The sequence below is a fragment of the Peromyscus leucopus genome, chromosome 2 (genome assembly GCF_004664715.2).
Source record: "Peromyscus leucopus breed LL Stock chromosome 2, UCI_PerLeu_2.1, whole genome shotgun sequence".
In the NCBI taxonomy this organism is placed as follows: Eukaryota; Metazoa; Chordata; class Mammalia; order Rodentia; family Cricetidae; genus Peromyscus; species Peromyscus leucopus.
Window position 1 is genome coordinate 11,596,854 of NC_051064.1, and position 22,644 is coordinate 11,619,497.

The window sequence follows — 22,644 nt, forward strand, 5'->3', positions numbered from 1 at the left end:
AACTCAGCAATTAGGTGCCGGCTTGGTTGAGACTCAAGACACTGCCAGTTGTGCTTTCTGAGACGCCTCATGGCTTTTGAGATCTGATTTGTTATCTGTTCACTCTGGAACCCAAACTGTCCTCAAATTCATGGCAAATCTGTGGCAGTTTCTCAAGTGCTACAACTGGAGGCCATCACACCCAGCGTTTTAAAAAAGAGCTTTAAAAAAGAAACTTTCATTCACATTTACAGTGCTAAAAAAAAAAAAAAAAAAAAAGAAAGAAATGTAACATAATTAAAGTTCAGGTGTCATTGGCAAAACCAGACATAACCTTGACTGTGGGGGCGGGGGAAGACCACCAGGACCCTTCCTCTCCCCTCCTCTCCCCTCCTCTCCCCTCCTCTGGTCCTGACAGTGAATTTTTCCAGGGTGTACTTAGACCATCTGGCTGACTCACTGTTGATGTAAAAACAAGACCCAGGCACTGTGTTGAAAGCTGCTGAGACTGGAGTAAACTAGTCAGTAGCACCCTGACTATCAGCTGAGCACTGAGACACCCACACCTTCCCGACCAGACCAGGGCCAGCATTCTGTGTCTGCCGCTTCAGCCTGAGCAGTATGCTTGAGACTGCAGAGCTGTACTTCAATGTGGACCATGGCTACCTGGAGGGCCTGGTGCGAGGATGCAAAGCCGGCCTCCTAACTCAGCAGGACTACGTCAACCTAGTGCAGTGTGAGACCTTGGAAGGTAAGCCGCTCACCTCACCCCATTAAAAGAAAACACACAAACAAAAATGATGTTGCTCTCTGGAAGGAAGAGAAAAGGGCTGTGGTGTTCGAGTCAGAAGGCGGGAACAGGTTTTTAGTCCTGGAATTTAGGCGCCCTGAGGCCTGTGGTTTGGGGACCTTGGATGTGAGGAGAAAAGAACTGTATCCATATTCTCTAGACACAATTTAACATTCCCTTCCATAATGAATGCAGGGGACACCACCCAAGGAACCCCCACCTGCCCCCCTTAAGTTCTTGCAGATATTTTCAAATATATTGTTTCTATATTGATCCTTTGACCTTGATTTGTAATGTCTCAATAAAGAGTACTTCTCACACATTTTTGATATATCCTGATAATTGTACTTTAAAATACTGTGTTTCCTTGGTTGTCCTATCCTCATAATTATAAACACTATTTGGTAAGGACCTTCACCAAACATGCTAGAGTCTACAGGGAAAGAAACAGCTAATAGTTGGAGTGTAGAGAGATGTTTGACTAGCTCCAGTTTTTCAGTATTGATTAAAGAACTTGTTTGAGATTTTCCTTTAACTGAAGGACAAGTGAGAAAGACAAGCCAGGAGTGTGGTGGGCTGAAAGTCCTGGCTTTGACCTCTGCTGTGTCTAAGTTGGTGACCCAGTTCTTTAAAGACTCTGAGCCTCAAAAGGCCTCCTTTATACATGGGGAAAGAATTCCTACTTAATTATTAAGGAGAAAAAATAGATACACACCCAGTGAATGATAATTTTTCTTAAATCACATTTTTTCCCAAAATTTAACAAAGAATGCACATCTGTAACCATTTTGTTATTAAAAACAGCTTTTCTTACTCATTTTTGAGAAACTTCCAGATTATTCTAGAAGTAAGAGAGTGATAAGGGAAACACTCTTTGAGAAGGGATTAACTGGGTGGCACACAGGAGGTGGGTGTGGGGACAAGCCATATTTAAAAAACAGCTTCTGAAGGTGACTTTGCTAGCTTCCCTGAGAGCCTGAAGGGAGCTGAGATTGCTGCTGTAGAGTTGGACCTAGTTACAGCCAGAGTTAAGTGCTTAAGGTGGGGTCAGCCTTGACCTGCCCTTTGATTTACTTTATAAACAGATCTTTCAGATGGTAAGTAATTCTATTGACTGCAAACAATGATACATAATTCCAAATACAGCATATTCAGTTAGGAGTTGGATGACTAGAGAATGTTAATTGCTTATAGAAATGTCTGCATTAATTAAAGCAGGAAAAAAAAAAAACCTTAACACAGGACAGAATACTTGCATCAGAGAGAAGTCAGTCATTTGGATAAATTCTATTTAGTTTTGAATCAAGCCTCCACAAGCAATTAAAAAAAATGCTAATTTAAATGCAAGCAACAATTAAGCTGCCTTTTGATACCAAACACTTACTGTTCAAATCACAGAGAAATCAAAGAAGTTGTATTAAAGTCAGAGAAAGAATTCTAAGATATAAAAAATGAAGAGGATACAAATCAAGAATTAAAAGTTACCACCAGGGCTGGAGAGATGGCTCAGTGGTTAAGAGTAAGCACTGATCTTGCAGAGGACCTGAATTCAGTTCCCAGCACCTGCACTGGGCACAGAGCTCACAGCCATCTATCTAATAACACCAGGTATGGGGACATCTGATGCCTAAGGCCTCCAAAAGCACCCCCATTCACATACACATGCATACCCACCCCTCACACATACACGTACACATAATTAAAAATGAAACAAATCTGGTTTTTATTTTTAAAGTTATAAGATTTTTTTTTTTTTACCATGGGGCATTTTCACCAAAAGATTCTATTGAAAGAGGAAATGGAAGAGAAGAAGGGACTATATATAGCATGTGTCTGGCCTAGTTAGGAAACCCTGCCGAATGCATCATTGCTTTATTATCATTATGCCTCATGATTTTTCTATCTTTCTTCTCAATATGAATTTTTTCAATTATGCAATTCCCAGATATCTATCTGTCTACAGACTCATAACTCAGAAGGGTGGACTGACCCAACAGAACCTCATGACAGCTTATAGGGACTACCTCCAACCATATGTGAGTCTGTGTAACAGACTGCTATTAGGAGATACCCAGAAATACTGGCTATCAAAAATCAGTAAACCACATTCCGGGTATCATAGATGCTGAAAAAAAATACAGACAAGAAAACTTTTTAAGAATTTTTAAAATGTGTACTTGTGGGTGTGTGTATGCCACATGTGTGCAGGTGTGTGACAGAGGTCAAAAGAGAGCATGGATGCCTTGGAGCTGGAGTCACAGAAGGTTGCACACCACCTGACGTGGTGAGAACCAACGTAGAGCCTTCTGCAAGCACAGCAAGCGCTCTTCATCTCTGAACCGTACCTCCAGCTCCTTAAATAAGAACTTGTTATTCTCAGACAGCTGAGGACACTGAGGCTTAGAATGGCTGTGAGCAACCTACATGACACCAACAACAGAAAATAGAGATATGGGTGTTTCTTTACCACTTAATTTCTACGTAGAGGTACATTGGGTATATTGGGAGGTCTGGCTCTGTGGTAGAGTGCTTGCTGCTTGCCTAGCCATGCATGAGGCCCTAAGTAACATCTCCAGCAACACACACACACAGATACAGGAACCGAACCATGCTGTTTTGATGTCAGGTCTGTTTTGCTAATAGAAATAACACAGACTGCCCCACTTAGTCCATTTCTAGGGTGTTAGGAAGTAAACAGCCCCGGAAAGCAATGTATTTGTTGCTCTGTGAAAGCACAGGTACCTTTTGAGCCAACTCAGGGTTAAGAATCAATCAAGGGCATTTTGTGGGAGAGAAGTTAGAGACTTAAGGACTTCTGTTTACTTCTGCAGAATACGCACTGTGTGAACTGGGGATAGAGAGGAGAAGGCCAAACTGTGCTGTCACAGTACTATGTTGGAGCAGGTGCATTTTGCAAAAGAAAAGCTGACTTAGCAAAGATTGAATTTTCTTTCACTGTTTTAAAGCCTGTTGTCTTTAATCGTGTTCTGGTGTGATAGCAGCAGACTGTTTTAGAACCACTTACAAAGGACATACAGTATTTCAAGTAAACTTAGAAGACAGAAAATAAAATTGCCCAGGAAATCTTTGGGAAGTCTTCATATTCAGGACTGTGCTGGCTTGTGAGTGTTGTAGCAGGGCGAATGTGGTCGGAAACACTCACCCATTCCAAGTCTGACCCTGACTAACCCAAGCACGAACTAGTCATGGGAGCCACTGCGAGTCAGTCTTTCCAGGGAACAAAAGAAGGAAGCTCAAATCAAAATCTCAATTACAAATAATTGTAGAAATATTCTTACCTCTTAGATGGAGACACCCGTACCTGAAGTTTAATAATGAGTAGGCTTTTCTGAACATAGTGAAAGTATGCACTGGCTCTGGGGTGTAGACAGTACTCTGGACTGGATTTTCACATTGTTCTCCTTGCCATGAGTCTTCTGAAGGGAATGCAAGATGCTCACTTTATATTCTTAATCGTTAGGTCTCTTCAAAGGGATTTGATCTCCAGTCTTTCCCCCAACTGTGCCTTCAAGTAGGAACTAACACAGCCAGCATACATCAAACACTTTCTGGCTAAGGCCAAAGAAGCAAACATGGATAAGATGTAGTTTCTGCCTTAAAAGGACTCTCATTATAGAAAATGAAATGGCTAGGCAAATAAGAACCCTTAAAGAGGGCAGTTGAGCAGAACCCATCAACATTTCAAATGCATAAAAGCAGTGTCTGGAAATTTCACATCCCATCAAAAGGCTTGCACACATGTGGGAGGACATATGTGCAAATGGTCTTCATTGTATTATTACTTGGAAAAGCAAAAGATGGATGTTGTGTTAGTTACTTTTGTATTGCTGTGATAAAACACCATGACCAGGGCTACTTATAGAAGGAAGGGTTTATTTGACCCTCTCGTTCCAGAGAGATGAGTCCATGATGGCAGAGTAGAAGTGTGGCAGCTAGAGCTGAAGCTGAGAACTTAACATTTTGAACACCAAACAGGAAGAAAAGAAATGGAATCAGAAAGAGCATTTGAAGCTTTGGAACCTCAAAGCCCACCCCCAGGAGGTACTTTCTAAGCAAGGTCACACCTCCTTAGGTCCCTGTAACAATGCCACCCCCCAACTATTCAAGTGCCAGCATCTATAAGGAACATTCTCATCCAAACCTCCACAGGTGCCAATCAAATGTCCCTCTGTAGGAAACTAGTTCATTAAGTTTGGGGACATTTTTATAGTGGATTATTCTATAGCTGGAAAAAATGAAAACTAAAATGAGAAACTCCTGGATAGTGGAAGTGGAAAGATTACCAAGGCACATGAAATGAGTGAGCTATGCAAAAAGAGGACCATGCGTGACATGAGATGTCTTAGCTTCTTAAAAGGTGATAGATTTTTTTTTAAAAAAAAAATGGCTTTATGTGATTATCTAGATGCAAAGAATGTGTGATGAATTAAAAGAAACTAAATACAATTATTATAACAATTACCTGAAGACAAGAATAAATAATTGGTGGTGTTGATGTGGCAGATAAGGAACACTGGAAAGTTTTCACTGTATATACACACATACACATTCTTTTTAAATTTAAAATATGGGGGCCAGAGAGATGGCTCAGCAGTTAAGAATGTTTGCTGCTCTTGCAGAGGAGTAAGTTTTAGTTCCCATCACCCATATCAGCTCACAACTGTCTATAACTCCAGTGCCAGAGGAGTGGATGCCCACTTCTGACCTCTGTGAACACCTACACACACACACACACACACACACACACACACACACACAGACGTACAAATTAAAAATTAAATTTTGTGAAAAAGTAAAACTACATATAGGAGGAAGACTTATCACGAAGACTTTTCTCTGAATCGTGAGACACAATTCATGCCTTTCATTCTAGCACTGACTTTTGTTTTATATTTGGAATGGATATGCAACACTGTCATTGTTCCATGCTACATCAGTGGCTCCCACAAAGCTAAACAGACATCAGCTGACCTCTGCCTGTCCATCTTTCAAGCTTTGGGTCAGAAGCTTTTGACATTTTTAGACATATCTCTTCAATCACAAATTCCCTCCACCTAATTTTCCTGGCGAATGTCTGTTCCCCTTTTAACCCTCATTTCAAGACATTACATCTACTGTATCCCTGGTGACACAGAATTGGCAACTATCGGGGACTATGGGGGTCCAGCCCCTCGATAGTCCCCTCCCAGGGTCTGGGAAGAATCTACAACCAGCTGATAATTAATCTTTAATGGGAAGAAATGAATCTATGTACACGAAACTCCTTAGTTCATACACTTTATTATTCTGTGATAGTTCTCATGTCTAGCTCCTTTCTTGCCTGATTTCTCTATATTTATCTACTGTTCCCTCTAGGTTCTATCTTAATTCCTTCATCTAGTTCTGTCCCTTCTAGGTTCTCATCTATCTAGTTCTTTCCCCTATCAGCTCCTCTCCTGTCTCCTTCTCTCTCATCTGGCTCTTCCTCATCTTCCATCTCATTCCTCTAGTCCTCTCTTTTAGCCCTTCAATCTAGTTCTTCCCCATCTCAGTTTGTTCCTCTCAAGTTCTTACCCATCTAGTTCTTCCATTCTCTTCTCTCTTCACCTCCCGTGCCCTGGAAGTATATAAAGGGAGGGTCCTAGCTAAATTGTGTAAAGCTATTACTTAACATCCACCTCTCCTAGGCAGTGTCTCCTTGTGGAATTTACCGTAAGTCAGGAGACTTGCATGTGGGCTGTTATCATTGTTAGTCCACCTGGGACTAACAATGGGCGCCCACCTGGGCGGTGTTTCCTGTAGTCCTTGAAAGTGGCTAAGGGAGATAATCTGATTCCAGAGAAAGCCTTTCCTGAGGCTGTTCTCCAAATACCTGGAATGTGTATGTCCAGAGAGTGATCAATCTACACTGTTAGCCCTTCTTAGGGAAAAGTCAATTGGGAAAACTATGAAGGCACAAATGATTTTCATAACAGAAGACAGCTGATATATAACAAGCCAAGTAACACCAAAAACTCCTTGGGATTTGGCTTCCTCTGGAGGAATTCCCTGATTCCTCCAGGTAGTGACTTTGACATAACCAGCTGAGTTCTTACGATATTCCTGCGGCCGGCAACAGGCAAGGTTCAGCTTTGTGGTCCATAACTTACAGTGAACCTAATCTTGTGTGCAGCATCTATGACATTTGCATATATCACCTGCCAAAGGACATTAACCTCATTTACCTGTCCTGCTGCAGACTAAAGTGTCAGCTTGTGAAGAAATAAGGCACCATCTGTTGCAGAATATTTGTTTAACTATGCAAGGATGTGCTGCATTTGTTTAACTAGGTAAAGATGTGTTGCATTTTTTTATGCTGCAGAATAATTGTTTAACTATGTAAATATGTGTTGTATTTGTTTAATTATGTAAAGATGTGCTGCTATTTTACCTTGCCTAAAGCACCTGATTGATTTAATAAAAAGCCGAACAACCAATAGCAAGGGAGGAGGTATAGGAGCAAATTCCAGACAGGGAGCGTAAGTAGGAGGAGGAATTTAGGATTGAAGGAAGAAAGAAAAAGAGATGCCAGGTGAAGGGTTCATAACACGCCCCCACAGTCGCATATACCAGGCAGACACTTCCGCCTAACCAATTCCAGTCAGGATAGGCATTTCCGGGTCAGGGCGTCTCTCGTAACCAGGATACCCGGCGGACCTGGACACCTCCGCCTAGCCAGTTCCAGGTCAAGATAGCCATTTCCGGGCCAAGGTATCTCGTGTAACCAGGATCCGTGACGTTACATGGCCACGTAAGCGCGCAACGTGACCATGTGATCTACGCACACGCGTGAGGTAGTGACGTGACCTGGCCACGCCCCCAGCCGGTTTTAAAGCAGAGCGCCATGTTCCCGGTTCTCTCTTCTCTCTTCCTCTTCTCCACGCACTTGTCTCTCCCACAGACCTGCGCACTCTCTATCCCTTTATCTCTAATAAACTCTATAAGCGGATTCTGTCGTGTTTCGTGACACTTCCTTGCAGGGTAAGAACACAACGCAGCTAAATAACTAACACCAGGGAGACACCAGGGGCCAGACAGACAGACATGGAGGAAACAGGAAAGCAGGACATACAGAAAGAGAGGTAAAAAGCCCTGAGGCAAAACGTAGGTTAAATTAAGTTAAAAGAGCTAATGGAACAAGCCTTAGCTAAGGTTGAACATTCATAATTAATATAAGCCTCTGTGTCTTTATTTGGGAGCTGGCTGGTGACCCAAAGAAATTCCAACTACAACCATCTCCTATCCATAAGCTATTTTAAGGTGTGTGTGTGTGTGTGTGTGTGTGTGTGTGTGTGTGTGTGTGTGTGAGAGAGAGAGAGAGAGAGAGAGAGAGAGAGAGAGAGAGAGAGAGAGAGAGAGAGCGCTTTCTTTTTGGCACTACTGGGACTTGAACCCTGAACCTGGGACATGGTAAACAAATGCCAGGCAAGCACTCTACTACTGAGCTACCTTCTTAGCTGTAGTGTAAGCTTCTATGGGCAGAAAGTATACCTTACATCCTTCCCTCTCCAGCCTCCCGAAGCCTAAGACTGTTCTGTATAGCACAAATCCGGCCTGTCTATGCTTCCTAGCTCTGGGGTGAAAGCAAGCTATGGAGTCTTTGGCTTTGGAACTTCCTTATCTGATACTTAGATTTTACCTCTCAGATTTATCTCAGATTATCTCCCAATTCAGGGAAGAACCAGAAATACCTGGAGATGTTTTGTGAACTGTGAAACTGGCTCCGAATTGCAATGTCTATACAACAAGAATTAGATTCTGGTTCTAGATCTTCTGCTAGATCAGAAGTCCGGAAATAGCACCCATTTCCAGGTTTGGATTCTTTGTATTTGACACACGACTGTTGATTCTGTTCTGCTTCAGTGAGAACTGATTTTGGACACTCTCATTCCTGGGAATAAGAAAGTGAAGAAGGCTGTGTGGTGCCACATGTCTGCATTGTAGTACTTAGGAGGCTGAGGCAGGAGGATAGAGTTTGAGGCCAGCCTGAGTAAGTGTCTTTTCAAAACAAACAAGTGAACAAAAGCCTCACTGGACTTTATAATGAGATGCTGTACACTCGTCTTCTGGTGCCAGATTTCAATCACAAATGAAATATAATATTTGAGGCTCATACACTTGAAAAAAATTAAATTAAGTGCTGTGAAGAATACTAAGACTATTAAGTACTGAAGTGATATCTATCTCAGGATATCATTCATTGGTAAGGAAAAAAAATCACTAAAAATTAAAACTACAAAAATAGTTCCAGTTTACACATGACAGTGAACCAAACTTGAAAAATAGTATTTTAGGAATACTCATGGAGATGACTTTGGAGAAAAGCTTAAAACAGATAAACATTTTGGGCATTTGGGGAGCCAGTGACTTAAAGGAAGCAAAAGTCAAGTGAATCAGTCTGGCAGTAGCATTGCAACAACTGGAAATGAGGCTGGAGTTAAAGTTGAGAAAAATGTTGAGGTGCCTTGAAAGTCTGACTGTGAAGGTCAGGATGCTGTTGGTAACACTGGGTAAGGATAAGAGTCACATCTAAGTCCAGCAACAGATATGGACACACAACCTCTCCAGGCCTCATTTTCTTCATCTATGAAATAGGGATCAATGAAAAGTTAAGAGATGACACATATTAAAACCATCTTATTAGTGGTAAAACACTCTATACATCTATAAATCCTGTCTTAAATTACTTAGAACACCAAGCATCTCTTATAAGCCACTTGTAAGAGCAGGACAAGATTGAAACAGTTCTTAGAAAAAAGTAAATGTTATTCGAGGAGCTCATTAACAGCAAAGAGCCTAGGAAAATCAATAAATATTGACAAAAGAACCTGAGTGTCAGATGATCATCCAAAACAAGAAAAGGTAGGAGTGGGAAACAGCAAAGAGATGTGAGAGATGCCTATAACTCCAGCAGTGGGGAGGCTGAGGCAGAAGGGGATTGAGTTCAAAGCTAGCCTTACCTACATGTGCAAAACTTCAAGACCCTAGAAAGGGAGGAAAGAGGAAGCAAAAGAGGGAGAGTTAGAGAGGGAGGAACGAGGGGAAGAGGAGAGGGAGGACGAAGAGGGGAGGGGTAGAGGGAGGGAGGCCGGGAAGGAGGAAAAGAAGATTTTGTAGCTGGAAGTTTCTCTGGTCCTGCCCAGGCCCTGCAGTCGGAATGAATCTCTCCTGCCTGGTCCTGCAGCCACTCAGACCCAAGTAAACAGAGAGAGGCTTATATTAACTATGAACTGTATGGCCATGAGCTCAGGCTTATAACTGATTAGCTCTTACACTTAAATTAGGCCATAATTCTTATCTATGTTTAGCCACATGGCTTGGTACCTTTTCTCAGTTCTGCCTTGTCATCTTGCTTCCTCTGTGTCTGGCTGGTGACTCTTGACTCAATCCTTCCTCTTCCCAGAATTCTTCCTGTCTGCTTATCCTGCCTATACTGCCTGCCTGGCTACTGGCAAATCAGCATTTTACTTATCAACCAATCAGAGCAACACATTCACAACATACAGAATGACATTCCACAGCAAGATTTGACATACTAAAGGACTGAAGGTAATTATGAAGTTTTAATACCATATGAATAATACTAAGTTAGCAAAATAGAGGAAGAAGTGCATGGCTTTATAATAATTATTTTCTCATTGTTGTGACAAAATGTCTCATATACACAACTTAGAAGGAAAGAAAGAAGTAGTGTGTCTCACAGTTTGAGGGACGACCAGTCCATCTTGGCAAAGAATACACAATGGGTCAGTCCATGTGGCAGGAGCTTGGGTATGGTCTGCTCCCATTTTTAGGATTAGAAGCAGAGAAAGGGCTGTAATTTTCTAGGACTTCTCCCAACAAGCTTACCAGCTGGACTTACCCACTAGACTCTATCACCCAAAGGTTCCACAAGCTTCCAAACAGCACCATCATCTGTGCACCAAGTATTCAAACCCAAGAGCCTGGGGGGATATTCCATACTGAAACCATAACAGATATATGTATTAAAATCTAGATAATTATTAAATCCAGTGATGGGACTGAGCACATCAGTTGGGAAATTCCCCACTTAGAGAATAAAAGTCAAAGTTCTTAGACAATCAAACTGTTTAGGAAGTAGAGGAATACACAAAAGAGAAAAACTAACATCTTGAAGTAGTCTCTATATACTGCCTCTTGATATACTGCAGTTGCCTTTTTAAGCTGATGATTAAACCAGAGATATCATTTTATTTAGCCATTGCCATAGCATGACTGTATAGACTTCCCCCATGCCATGTATGTGTATGTATGTATATGTGTGTAAGTGTGTGTGTGTGCGTGCATGCGTGTGTGTGTGTGTGTGTGTGTGTGTGTGTGTGTGTGTGTGTGTGTGTACTAGAGGTGATACCCAGGGCCTTACTCATGCCATTCGAGCTTTCTAATATCTTCTGGATCAGAAAACAGAGTTGAGAAAGATCAGCAGACCCCCTTAAGCTCAGCACTAGCAGAGTTGGAAGATGGGAAGGTTCCAATGGCTGCAGCAGTACCCTGGATGACAGGTGCGTCTAAAGTTGCCTCTTTGGCATAACTTCCAAGAGAGAAGAGAAGTTTCTTTTTGTTTGTTTGTTGACTTAGAATCTCCCTAGGTAACCCAAGTTGGTCCCAAATTCTTGATCTTTCTACCTCAGCCTCCAGAGCGCTAGGGTTACAGACATGTACTAGCACACCCAACTTTCAATTTAAAATCAGGTCCAAATAGCAAGCTTCACAAAATAAAATAATTTTCCAAAATATCTGCCAATCAATGAACACAAGGTGTCTTGGTTAGGGTTTCTGTTGCTAATGAAGAGACACTATAACCATGGCAACTCTTATAAAGGAAAACTTTTAATTGGTCCCGGCTTACAGTTTCAGAGGTTTAGTCCATTATCATCATGGTGGGACATGGTGGCATGGAGGCAAACATGGTGTTGGAGAAGGAGCTGAGAGTTCTACATCTTGATCTGTAGATAGAAGAAGGAGACTGTGGATATCGTGCTGGGTGTAGTTTGAGCATATGAAACCTCAAAGTCCCCCCACGCCACAGTTCTTCTAACAAGGCCATAGCTCTTAGTGTCACTCCCTATGGGTCAAGCATTCAAACATGAGTCTATGGGGGCCATACCTATTTAAACCACCACAGAAGGTTAATAATGAAGATACTTTCTCGTTCACCACCCACCTGGCTTTGGATCATTCCCTTTATGGGGGTAGTTTCAAACTCAAAAGAAGCATTTTACATTCTGACAAACACACATTCAGGCATACATAGACACCTGCCACTTTATGTCATAAAGTACTCTCGTTCATTAAAATGGCCTAATGGATTTCTTTTCTATTGCTGTTTAGAAACTATTATATTCATTAAGTACGGGGATACCACAGTCTGTAAAACATCGTATTTCCTCATTTAATAGAGAAAACACCATGCTACCTCTATTAATAAAATGGTAGTTTGATCTCCCCACATGTGCTCTGAGGGCAGCTCTCTTGTTTCTTAGTGGCTTGAAAGGTATGTGTCCTGCTCCTTACAAAGAAGTAATCCCCTAACTTATTCTATTAAAGCCTTCCAGTTCCTATGGTAAAGAAGCCTGTGTATCCAGATGAACTTGATTTCAAAGCCTGTTGCTGGCACCCTACTTAGATGATCATTTAAGGAAATGCAAGGGAAAAATAGTGAACCCATTTTGAAAACTATACAACCCGGAGCACTATGCAAATGTCTGGATGTGGGTCATATTGGTGCTGGTGAAGGAAATGGGTCACTTATTCCATTTTCTAGGACTCCAGCATGCTAAGATTCCTCCAGGGTCTGGAGCAAAGGAGGTATTTCACTACAACTTCTCATTGGCAGGGAAAAGGTTTGAAAGTTATTTAGCTTAAAAGAAACATATGTCAGTGAGCAAAATATCATGGTTCTGAAAGAAATGCCATCATTTGTGTTGCTTCTGTTGGCAAATAATCTTTGGTCGTGAAAATACAAACTGCAAAATTACATAAAAATCTGCACCATCAAAATGACAGACAAACAAGGCATGGAACGAAGTGTAATTGCTTAAAATTGAGTTAAACAGGTAATTGATTCAGTAAGGAACAACTTTGATGCAAAATCTATTCAAGACACTGAAGAAGAATCCAATGCCCTATATCTCAACCTCTCAAGAACCTCATCACCCCTCCCCCAGGTATGAGTGGCATCCACCCATAGCTCAGAATGGCTCCCTGTTAGCCTTCCTTGGGACAACACATGCTTATTGCTTGAGCTTCAATTCTGCTGTCCTACAATCTTTTTTTAAAGTGACACATTAAAATTTCTATTTATGATGTATTTATTTTGTATGAATCAAGTTTTTTTAACTACATAAAAATATGAATATTATACATATCAGTGGGGTCACTATTTGTTGAATATATCTATCTCCTTGTGATGTTTTAATCTTCCTTGTCAAGTTGACAGGATTTGGAGTTGACCAAAAGACATAGGAAATTGTATTTGAGGGGTTCCAAAGACTTAAATGAGGAGGGAATACCTACTCTTTGTGGGTACTGCTGTCCTATGAGTGGATCCCAAGCTGAATAAAGATAGGGGGAGGAAGAAGCCAACTGAGTACCAGCATCTCGTTGCTTCCTAAATGGAGGGAGATGCAGTGTAAACAGAAGCTTCGTCTTCCTGTCCCCATAGCTTCCCTACCACAAGGACTCTACTGCTTCTTTTTAAATGATTTACATGTTTTATTTCATGTGTATGAGTGTTTTGCTTACATATATATCTGTGTATCATATGCATGCCTGGTACGCACAGGGGTCATTGGAGCCCCTGAAGCTGGAGTTATGGACAGTTGTAAGCCCTCATGTGGCTCCGGGGAATTGAATCCTAGTCTTCAAAAACAACAAATGCTCTTACTTTGCTGAGCTCTCAGCACACCACAGTGAAAAAAGCAGTTTAGATGGAGCCCCTGGAATTGTGTCATGGCTTGTTCACATCTTGGTGGACCAGGAAGCAGAGAGATTAGACCAGAACCAGAGATAGATGTAAGCTTAATTAGAGCTACGACAAACTGGAGGATGGTAAGAAGGACTAAGATAATAAATGTAATTGTGGCAGTGCGTCCCAACTTCAAAGCCCACTTCCAAGCTGGGCAGTGGTGGCACACACCTTTAATCCCAGCACTAGGGAGGCAGAGCCAGGCGGATCTTGTGAGTTTGAGGCCAGCCTGGTCTACAGAGCAAGATCCAAGACAGACACCAAAACTACTCAGAGAAACCCTGTCTCGAAAAATAAAAACAAACAAAAAAGTAAAACAAAACAAAACAAAAGCCCACTCCCAGTAACCACCTTCCATTAAATAGGCCATAATTCTGGTCTCTAAAAATAGCACCACCAGCTAGGAAACCAATATTCAGACAGGTTAGCCTTATCAGAAATATTCAAAATACAGCAGGTGCTATGCCAGAAGTATTAACAAAGTGTTTTCAAATTCAGGTCAGCAAAATCGAGGCTTTACAGAGTATGTGATAAATTATTGTATTGATTGACAGCAAATTATAGCTTTTAAATGGCTTTGAAGTCATTTAAACATGGCTTTGAAGTCATTTAAACATGGCTTTGAATCCCAGTTTACTTAAATGATTCTGGAGAATGGGATCCGCAGTAACAAAAGCATGGCACATGGCCTTTTGAGGAAGAATAGACAATAAAATGAAGCTGGAACTGAGTTCAATTCTCTGCAACACAAACCATTGACATGAAAAGAGTGGATGGTGCAGTGGTGATGCTTGATTCTGTGAGCACAATGTCTTCTAGTTCCAGTACAACCTCCATATAACTCCCCGATTCTGGCCTTCTGGACTTCCGCCTCTTCGTCCGTAACTAGAGGACACTGAAAGTGAGCCATGGGGCTGCCCAGCCCACCCTGTATCTATGGCTGCGGTCACGAGTCTCTCTTTTCCTCAAGTTGGACAGAGCTTTAGCATTCTCAAGTTTTTCAAACTATTTACAAAAGATTAAAATTGGCCAACAAAAAGCGGTCTGTATCAGTGAGGGTTCTATACAGGAACAGAACCGACAGAGTGAGTGCATATTGTAATAGGAAGTTCACTAGAACAGCTTATAACCCAAGGGGTCTGGGTGGCCCTCTGCATGATGGTAAGGCTGACAACCCTGTTGCTGTTCAGGCCACAAAACTGGACACTACAGCAGTCCCCATGTGATGCTGAAGGCCTAAAAGACTCCTCGAGAGTCCCCTGGTCCTGAGTTGACAGGGGGACAGCAGTGGTGGTCAACAGCGGCAACAGAACAGACACACATCACCAGCATAAAGTGAAGGATGTCAAGCAAAGGACACTTTTCCTCAGGCCTCTGTGTATCTGGGCCTCCACCAGAAGGTGCAACTTAGGGTGGGGGAGAGCCTTCTTGGATAACTTGGAAATCATCAGCCTGGAGGACTGTCTCTCAATTGAGTCCAGATCCTGTTAAATTGACATTTAAGATTAACGGCTCTGGTCTAGGGGTTTTTGTTTGCTTGCTTGTTTTTAGCTGTGTGAAATACTGTTTCTTGGGTAATTTGAAATTCTTATGGTGTGCTACGATATCGCTATTTCTGCTGACTTTTCACTTCTTTAGAGATCATCACTCTAGTTTAATGATGTAAAAATCTAAGAAGATAGTGAATATGTCTTCACCTTAAAGTTACTACAAATACCTCTCCAAGTTTAACTTTACTTGGGGTTCTTTGCATTTCAGATCTGAAAATTCATCTCCAGACCACTGAATACGGCAACTTCCTGGCTAATGAAACAAACCCTCTCACTGTTTCCAAAATTGACACAGAGATGAGGAAAAAGCTCTGTAGAGAGTTTGACTATTTCCGGAATCATTCGTTGGAGCCCCTGAGCACATTTTTAACCTACATGACGTAAGTGAAGCTCTGCTAAACCCCAGTGTGATGGATGATGGCCCCTAACAGTTATAAGTGGAAGAGTAGACCTGAGTGTCTATGTTAGACCTCATTGTCTGTCATTTTGAATGCATACAGATTTTAGTGATGGGTAAATTCACAACCTATTTTTGTAATAGAGAAGACTTACTTCATGAATATGAAGCCGATTATGGAGGTGGTGATATCTCCATGCACAAGTGTTTTTGTTTTAGTAACTACTGAGTGGGGCTAGACCTTGAAGTGTTAGTACTGAGGTAAATCTTAAGTGACTGTTTTATATCATTTGCAGGGTGGGGGAAGACACACAAATTGTTCTAAAAGTCATATCTACCTTTCCTGGTCCTTTTCTCACAGTACAACTGCCTCTTGTCATAGTTGCATGTTTTATTCTTGTCCCTTATCAGTGGTTTCCACCTTTTGATGTGTGTGCTCTTCGTTCTAAGGCAAATTCCAGTGCTCACATAGTAATACATGGCACTTCAGTGACACCAGTGCTCACGTGAGCCACTTGAATAGCTTTGTGACACTCTAGCTATCCTAACTAAAAGCAAAGACTTATAATAGATATGCTGGGCATTATATAGATCAAGTTTAATTACGAGGGACAAAGTTATAACTAATAGGCCCAAGTTCTACCAAGTGCTTGGCACTCAAACATACAATATATTCATAGAAAGATGTTAACAATGATGCAAATGTTGCATTGTATGGGTCTAAAAGTAGACAAATGAATAAAAGAACAGGACTTTGTATAGAACACTGTGTTCAGCAATAGACAGAAATCAGGAAAGTGTCTATGAATCAAATGAAGTGGGCATTGAAGAGCAGGTCAAGGGGTGTGATTATAACTTTCCAAGAGTTCAGGAAAAAATAAAAATTGCCCTATTCCACATATGCTTTTGATCCCCACCCAGTTCCTCTCCCCAATGAAACCACTTCTTAATTTCTTGTGTTTTTTCATAAAACATTTACATGTATGTAAGTCTAATAATGCATACCCTAACCAACACTCCATATTTCAGATGTATACAGACAGTGTCTTTCTTTCTGGGTCTGTCTCTCTCTCTCTCTCTCTCTCTCTCTCTCTCTCTCTCTCTCTCTCTCTCTCTCTCTCTTTCTTACTGATATCCCTGTGAACACTGTTCTCCTTAAATAACCACATAATTCTATGTTATAAGTATGAGATCACTCCATTTACCAGTCATCTCTCAACAAGTAACTAAATTATTTTCATTCCTTTACATTGCAAAAATTAGCTAATTTCTGTGAAGACATTTCAGTGCATGGGATCAAACTCCAAGACCTTATATTTGCAAGGAAAGGTAAATGCTCCGTTAATGAGCCACATTCCCAGCCAGCTAGGCGTGTCTTGAATTCATTTCTAGGTTCAGTTTGTTGTGGTGGAAGTGATGAGTCAAAGAAATGTGCTTTTCTTACTTTGCTTCATTTTGAGACGTGTTCTCTACATCTAAATAAACAGCCTGAGACTCACTGTGTAGCCAGGCTTGTCTTGAATTCATGATCCCCTTGCTTCCCATTAGAAATGGGCATTTAAAGCTTTAGTAGATGTTGCTAAACTGCTCACAACAAAAGTAAAACCAATTTGAATCTCCAAACTAGTACATAGGAAGGCTTGTGTTCTTACACAATTGCCAGCATTTTGTATTCTTTTTAAATTTTTGACAAGCTAATAGATTAAGACCTCTAAATCTCTCCCTGTAGTTTTCAGTTCCCTATGAGTAAAACTGATTATTCCATACTTATTTAACACTAAATTATTTACTTATTTTTATAGAGCTTATAGAACTTTTTAATTGAGCTGCATACTTTGTATGTATGCATAATTTACTTTGTAAATTAATATAGTAGTCTTTTTTTAGTAGTAATTGTTAAAAAGCTATTTTTTATTTGATGCAATTTAATTTTATAATACTTATTGTCAGTATTGTATGCTTTTGGTGCTGAAGACCTAATTCAGGACCTCTGTGGAAGGGCTACCCACCACCCCCACATTTTCCCAGAGTACTCTTGAGTAGGAGCAGCAGGAAATATTAGTTAGAAGGGTAGAGGGGAGAAAAACAGATAGAAAATACAGGATAGCCTCAAGATGATCTGGGTCCTAATCCAAATGGGCCTGGGTATTTTTAGGAATGCCAAGGGGTGGCACAAAAGACCTCCCCCCAGCACAGCCAAGTACCGACCATCTCTGACACCTGCACTCAGGCCCGTGGTCCAATCATCCTCTCTATGCAGACCTGCTGGGTAAAGCCACTAGAAAACCTGAAAATGGGCCCCAACAGACCTCATACATACTAGGCAAAGTGCTCTGCCACTGACTACACTCCAGGCCTACTAATCTTTATTTTTATAATTGTGTGCGGAATTTCCAGTCCTCTTGACTCAACCTCACAGGTGTCTGGGATTGCAGGAATGTACAACTAGGTCTTATGACTGTTGAACTTTGGCACTTGAACCAGGGCCACCAGCATGCTAGGCAAGCCCCCTTCCACTGCGCTCCCTCCCCAACCCTTATTATTTTGAGACTACGCCAGACTATGTGGCTCTCCTGGTCCTATACTAGTTATACAGCCCAAGCTGGCTCTGGTCTCTTAATTCACCTGCCTCAGCTTCCTGCATGCTAGCATTGCAGATGGGCACCACTACATCTGGCTCCTACAGGGCCATCTGTGTTTGATGCCACCGTACCATCTTGTGGAGTGACTTTTCAGCTCTGGCAGAAGCCTGCTGCTCTCTGCAGAGCTCAGAGATTTATTTCAATAACCAGTTTGTACAAATGGGGGGATGGTGTCCCACAGTCATGAAATATCTTCTCTTATTCTCCCTCCAAAATGTTCTGTGAAGTCAAGTGCCTCTCTAGCCCCGATGAACTTCCAACAATCAGATTCTATTTTGCCCTAGTAGGAAATACCCTGAGGCAACACTATAGCACTGTCAAAGTCAACCCTAAGAGAGACAGTCTAAATTTAAATTGATTATCTTAAGCTTTGCACATTTTATATGAGATAATTACTGTACATGAGAAACTTATTTTGAAAATGTGGAGCAGATATTTTTAAATCCTCCATAGAAAGAATATCTGAAGGTTTTGCATACCATAATTATGCACAGTTTATGAAACAAAGGAACAGATCCAGCAGCATGTTAGTGAAGAATGTTTAGTACAGACCGAGATTGTTTTGTTTTTCTTCCTTCCTACCCAGTATTTTACAGAAGCATTTCAACTGCTCATCTCTCTTGCAGAACAACCTTTTAAAATAATCTTTCCAGCATTTAAAGTATTCTACTATTCTACTAGATAAAAAATTTTAATACAATGACCAGAAAAATATACCCTTCAGGACCTGTGCAGCAGTCCTGACCTCCATCATATATAGCTCAAGAATATTCTGATAATATTGTACCTACTGTACTGAACATGTTCAGACTTTTGTTGTCACACTCCTTGAAATTATAACAACAACTTATATAGCATTTATATTATATTGGTTAATAGAAGTAATCTAGAATTTACATTAAATATATGGAAAAATGCATGTAGATTACATACAAATACTATGCCATTTTTACCTACTTGAATGTCTGGGAATTTGGGTGTTTGGAGGGGGGTCCGGAACAGTCCTCACCATGGGCACAGGGATGAATGCAATGAGAAGTCTTAGGTTAAAAATGAAAGATACTGAGAATCTCGGGTTAATCTGAAGAAACCTTTAGACATTCTTTTATAAGGGGTAACCAAAGTTCCTTACTATCCCAGAGATGGCCTACAGATCATCTGCAGGCTTTGTCCTGTGCTGTGTGTTCAGGTTCTGCAGACTCGGGCCTTTCAGTACTAAAATCAGGCAAGTCCTCAGCAGTCTAGACAGGAAATGAATACCTTGACTCTGAGAACTCCTATCTGAATGGAGCAAGGAGATTTGTCCTTGAATGATGAAAAGCCAAGACAGGATTAGGTAGCAACTGTCACAAGCTAGGGCATTCAGTCCGTCAGGGGTACCTGCAGGCTTGGAGCAATAGCTCTGACATCAAAGGATCTGCAGACAAGGACGAACACAAGCAATATTTAAAATGTGAATACGTTGAAGGAATAACTGTGAGACATGAAAAGAGTTTGTGCTTAGAAACAGGAACTCATTTCATACGGATCTGGACCTAGATGTGAAAAGAGAAAGAAGGGCAGGGATGAGAAAAGAGCCTGGCCAGGTTCAGGGCTTTGATCCTAAGTAAAAGCCAAGAGAGGAAGGCTTTCACAAAGACACCCAAGTTCACATGCTTCTCTGTGCCGATCTGTACTCCTCACTTGATGGTCACCACCCTATATGACAAGGAGTACTTTCCTGCTGTGAGGCCATAAAATGGGATGACTGAATGCTTCCACCACTGCTGGCTGGATAGCTGAGCAATCTAATGTCTATGACTTTATGCTCTTTTCTCATATGGCCAGTGGAAGAATACCAGTTCACAGGACTGTTGTGCACACAGTGCTCATTCAGTAGCTGGCAATGCTGCTATCATACTTATTTACTGGGGCACTGAAAAATAATCTGCCTAAGTCTGCAGAGCTGGTAAGTAAGCACCCAAGTACTGTGCTCCAAGCAGCTGGATTCCAAATCTGCTGTATTCCTTCCTGTTTATTTATTTATTTATTTGCTTTTACCTGTTAATTCTTCCTACTTCACAAAGTGAGCAGAATGATCTGTTTAGGTAGATAATTCTGTTATTATAAAAGATGTGCTCAGGAGATGAAAATAGAAGATGTAGACGAAGTTATTTCTTCAATTTGCACTGAAAATCTTGACAGTCGAGATGGGAAAGAGGGGAGGATGCTATGGTGGTTGGATGCTTTGGGGAGTTGGATGTCTCAGAATTTAGTATCTGGATTTGTGATGAGTAAGGGAAAGGGCAAAAGGAAGGGGTGGTCTGCAAAGGTTTTCTTTTTCTCTGTAGAAATTCAAAATCCATGTGAATTAAAGGATATAGTGAATAAGTTTCCATTTATCTCATCATTACCTTACATCTTTCTACATTTTTAAGGGACTAAAGTCACTGTTGACTTGAAATATTAGCATCCCTACACTCACTGTCAGCTTTTTTCCAACATAAATAATTTTCTAACATTATTTTTAAGAGACTGTGGAGCCTTCCCTCTGGGTCAGACAATTTAGATATGTTAAGCTTTGTGTTTCCCTCCCCCAAACTGTGCTTAGTGCATAAATTTCACAGTCAAATTATTTTCAATAATATTTGAAATTGACTGACAATAGTGGCAATTAATCCTGAGTATCAATTAGATTGGACTGAAAGATGCCAAGAATAAGTAAAGCACACCTATAGGTGTGTGTGAGAGAGATTTTTTTCCATTGATGACTAGAACTTAAGGGCTCTCTCTGATCTAATCAATAGTTCAATCTATGGATGGATTAATATTTTGAATAAACTGTTGGAACGTGATGGAACTGGTCCTGGTTGAAGGAAGTAGGAGGAATGTCTCTCAGGGCATGCCTTTCCTGCCTCCTTCCTGTCTTCATGATGTCACGGTTGTCACCTGAGATGCTGTGCTGATCAGATGAATATCATTCAAGTGCAGGTAGAGCAAGTTTTACTTCTGTCGAGCCTTTCTCCATTCACAAAGGGTGTGAGTGGTTTGAGTTGAGCTTGTGTAAGCAACTGCAGCTGACCTAGCTCCTGGGCTGGTGTGAGTGCAAAGGCTCTGCTCTGCCCCTGCCTTCCCACCGTGGTTGAGTAAAACCTCTGAAGTGATGAGTCAGTCAGTCTTTCCTCTGTCAGGTTCTGTAACAGTGATGCAAAGTCACTTACTTCAATACCGCTGTTCATTCCTGATTGTGAGTTTCCAGCCAGAAAAGTCCTTCTACCAATCTTCTGCATGGCTCTGCCTGAAAGGATGTACTGCTGTCTCCAGAAATTCCACAGGAAGCAGGGATGTAGCTAAACAGTCTCAGCTGCAGTGGCTGATAAGGCCTTATCATTTAAACCTCCACAACCCTTTAAGAACTGAAAGACACCAGTGCTATTCTGCAGAATCAAAATCTGGTCTGCCTGAACTGGATGGTATGTGTTTGATCATCACAATACACGTATTAAGTGACTACTGCAAGTGAAGACTTGTGCAAGATTCTAAGATTAAAAATGAATTCATAAGGGTTTTATTTCCTAACTGTGGAAGAATTATTAAAGTTGCAGATTTCAAGATTGTGCTTCCAAAAATCATGGTTTAGTGGGACATGTCTATGAATCTGGATTTTATTTAATAAGCTTTTCAGGTGACCCTGATGCAGGTTGGGAAATTCGCACAACCAGTGGTTCCAACATGACTCTACATTATGCTACTTTGGGACCCCCAAGAAAAAGACCTTTAGTCATTCAAAGCCTTGGTTTCTATCTAAGGAAGAAAGGTCATTTTATACAATACAGAGTTGTGGGTTTAGTTCTAAAAAGGGATCAGCTACATATTTTGTGATAGCAACTGTAAGTAAAATGCAGGGCCTTTGGTTTAAAAATGCTTAATAAGGGGGGAGAACAAAGGAATCTGTGGCTGATATGTAGAACTGAATGGTATTGTAAAATAAAATAAAAGCAAAAATGTTTAATAATTTCAAGAGAAAATGTGGTATAATTAAACCAAGTGTGGTTCTCTGGGGTGTTACATCAATCATAAATTTGTGAAAATTACCTGTAAACATATGTACTTACATAATAAGTAAACACATCTCGTCTACCTTCACTCAAAAATGTTCAAATGTGCAAATTTTACTTGCAAAGGCCAGCACACTGTTCACATGGGAGAGTGAGTTAAGGGTGCACAAAGGCAGCAAATGCCCAAGCCCAGGCTTGTAGGAAGAGAGGTATTTCTATTAG

At 41.0% G+C, this 22,644-nt stretch overlaps 1 protein-coding gene across 1 annotated transcript in view; it reads left to right on the top strand.

Annotated features, from left to right (window-relative positions):
* The first annotated feature begins 456 nt into the window (after positions 1-456).
* The window catches only part of Atp6v0d2 (ATPase H+ transporting V0 subunit d2), a 46,157-nt gene continuing 23,969 nt past the window's right edge, over positions 457-22,644 (top strand). The window contains exons 1-2 of the mRNA XM_028885163.2: positions 457-730; positions 15,555-15,726. Coding sequence (XP_028740996.1) covers positions 601-730; positions 15,555-15,726 — 302 coding nt within the window. The 5' untranslated portion in view covers positions 457-600. The remainder of the gene's footprint in view (positions 731-15,554; positions 15,727-22,644) is intronic.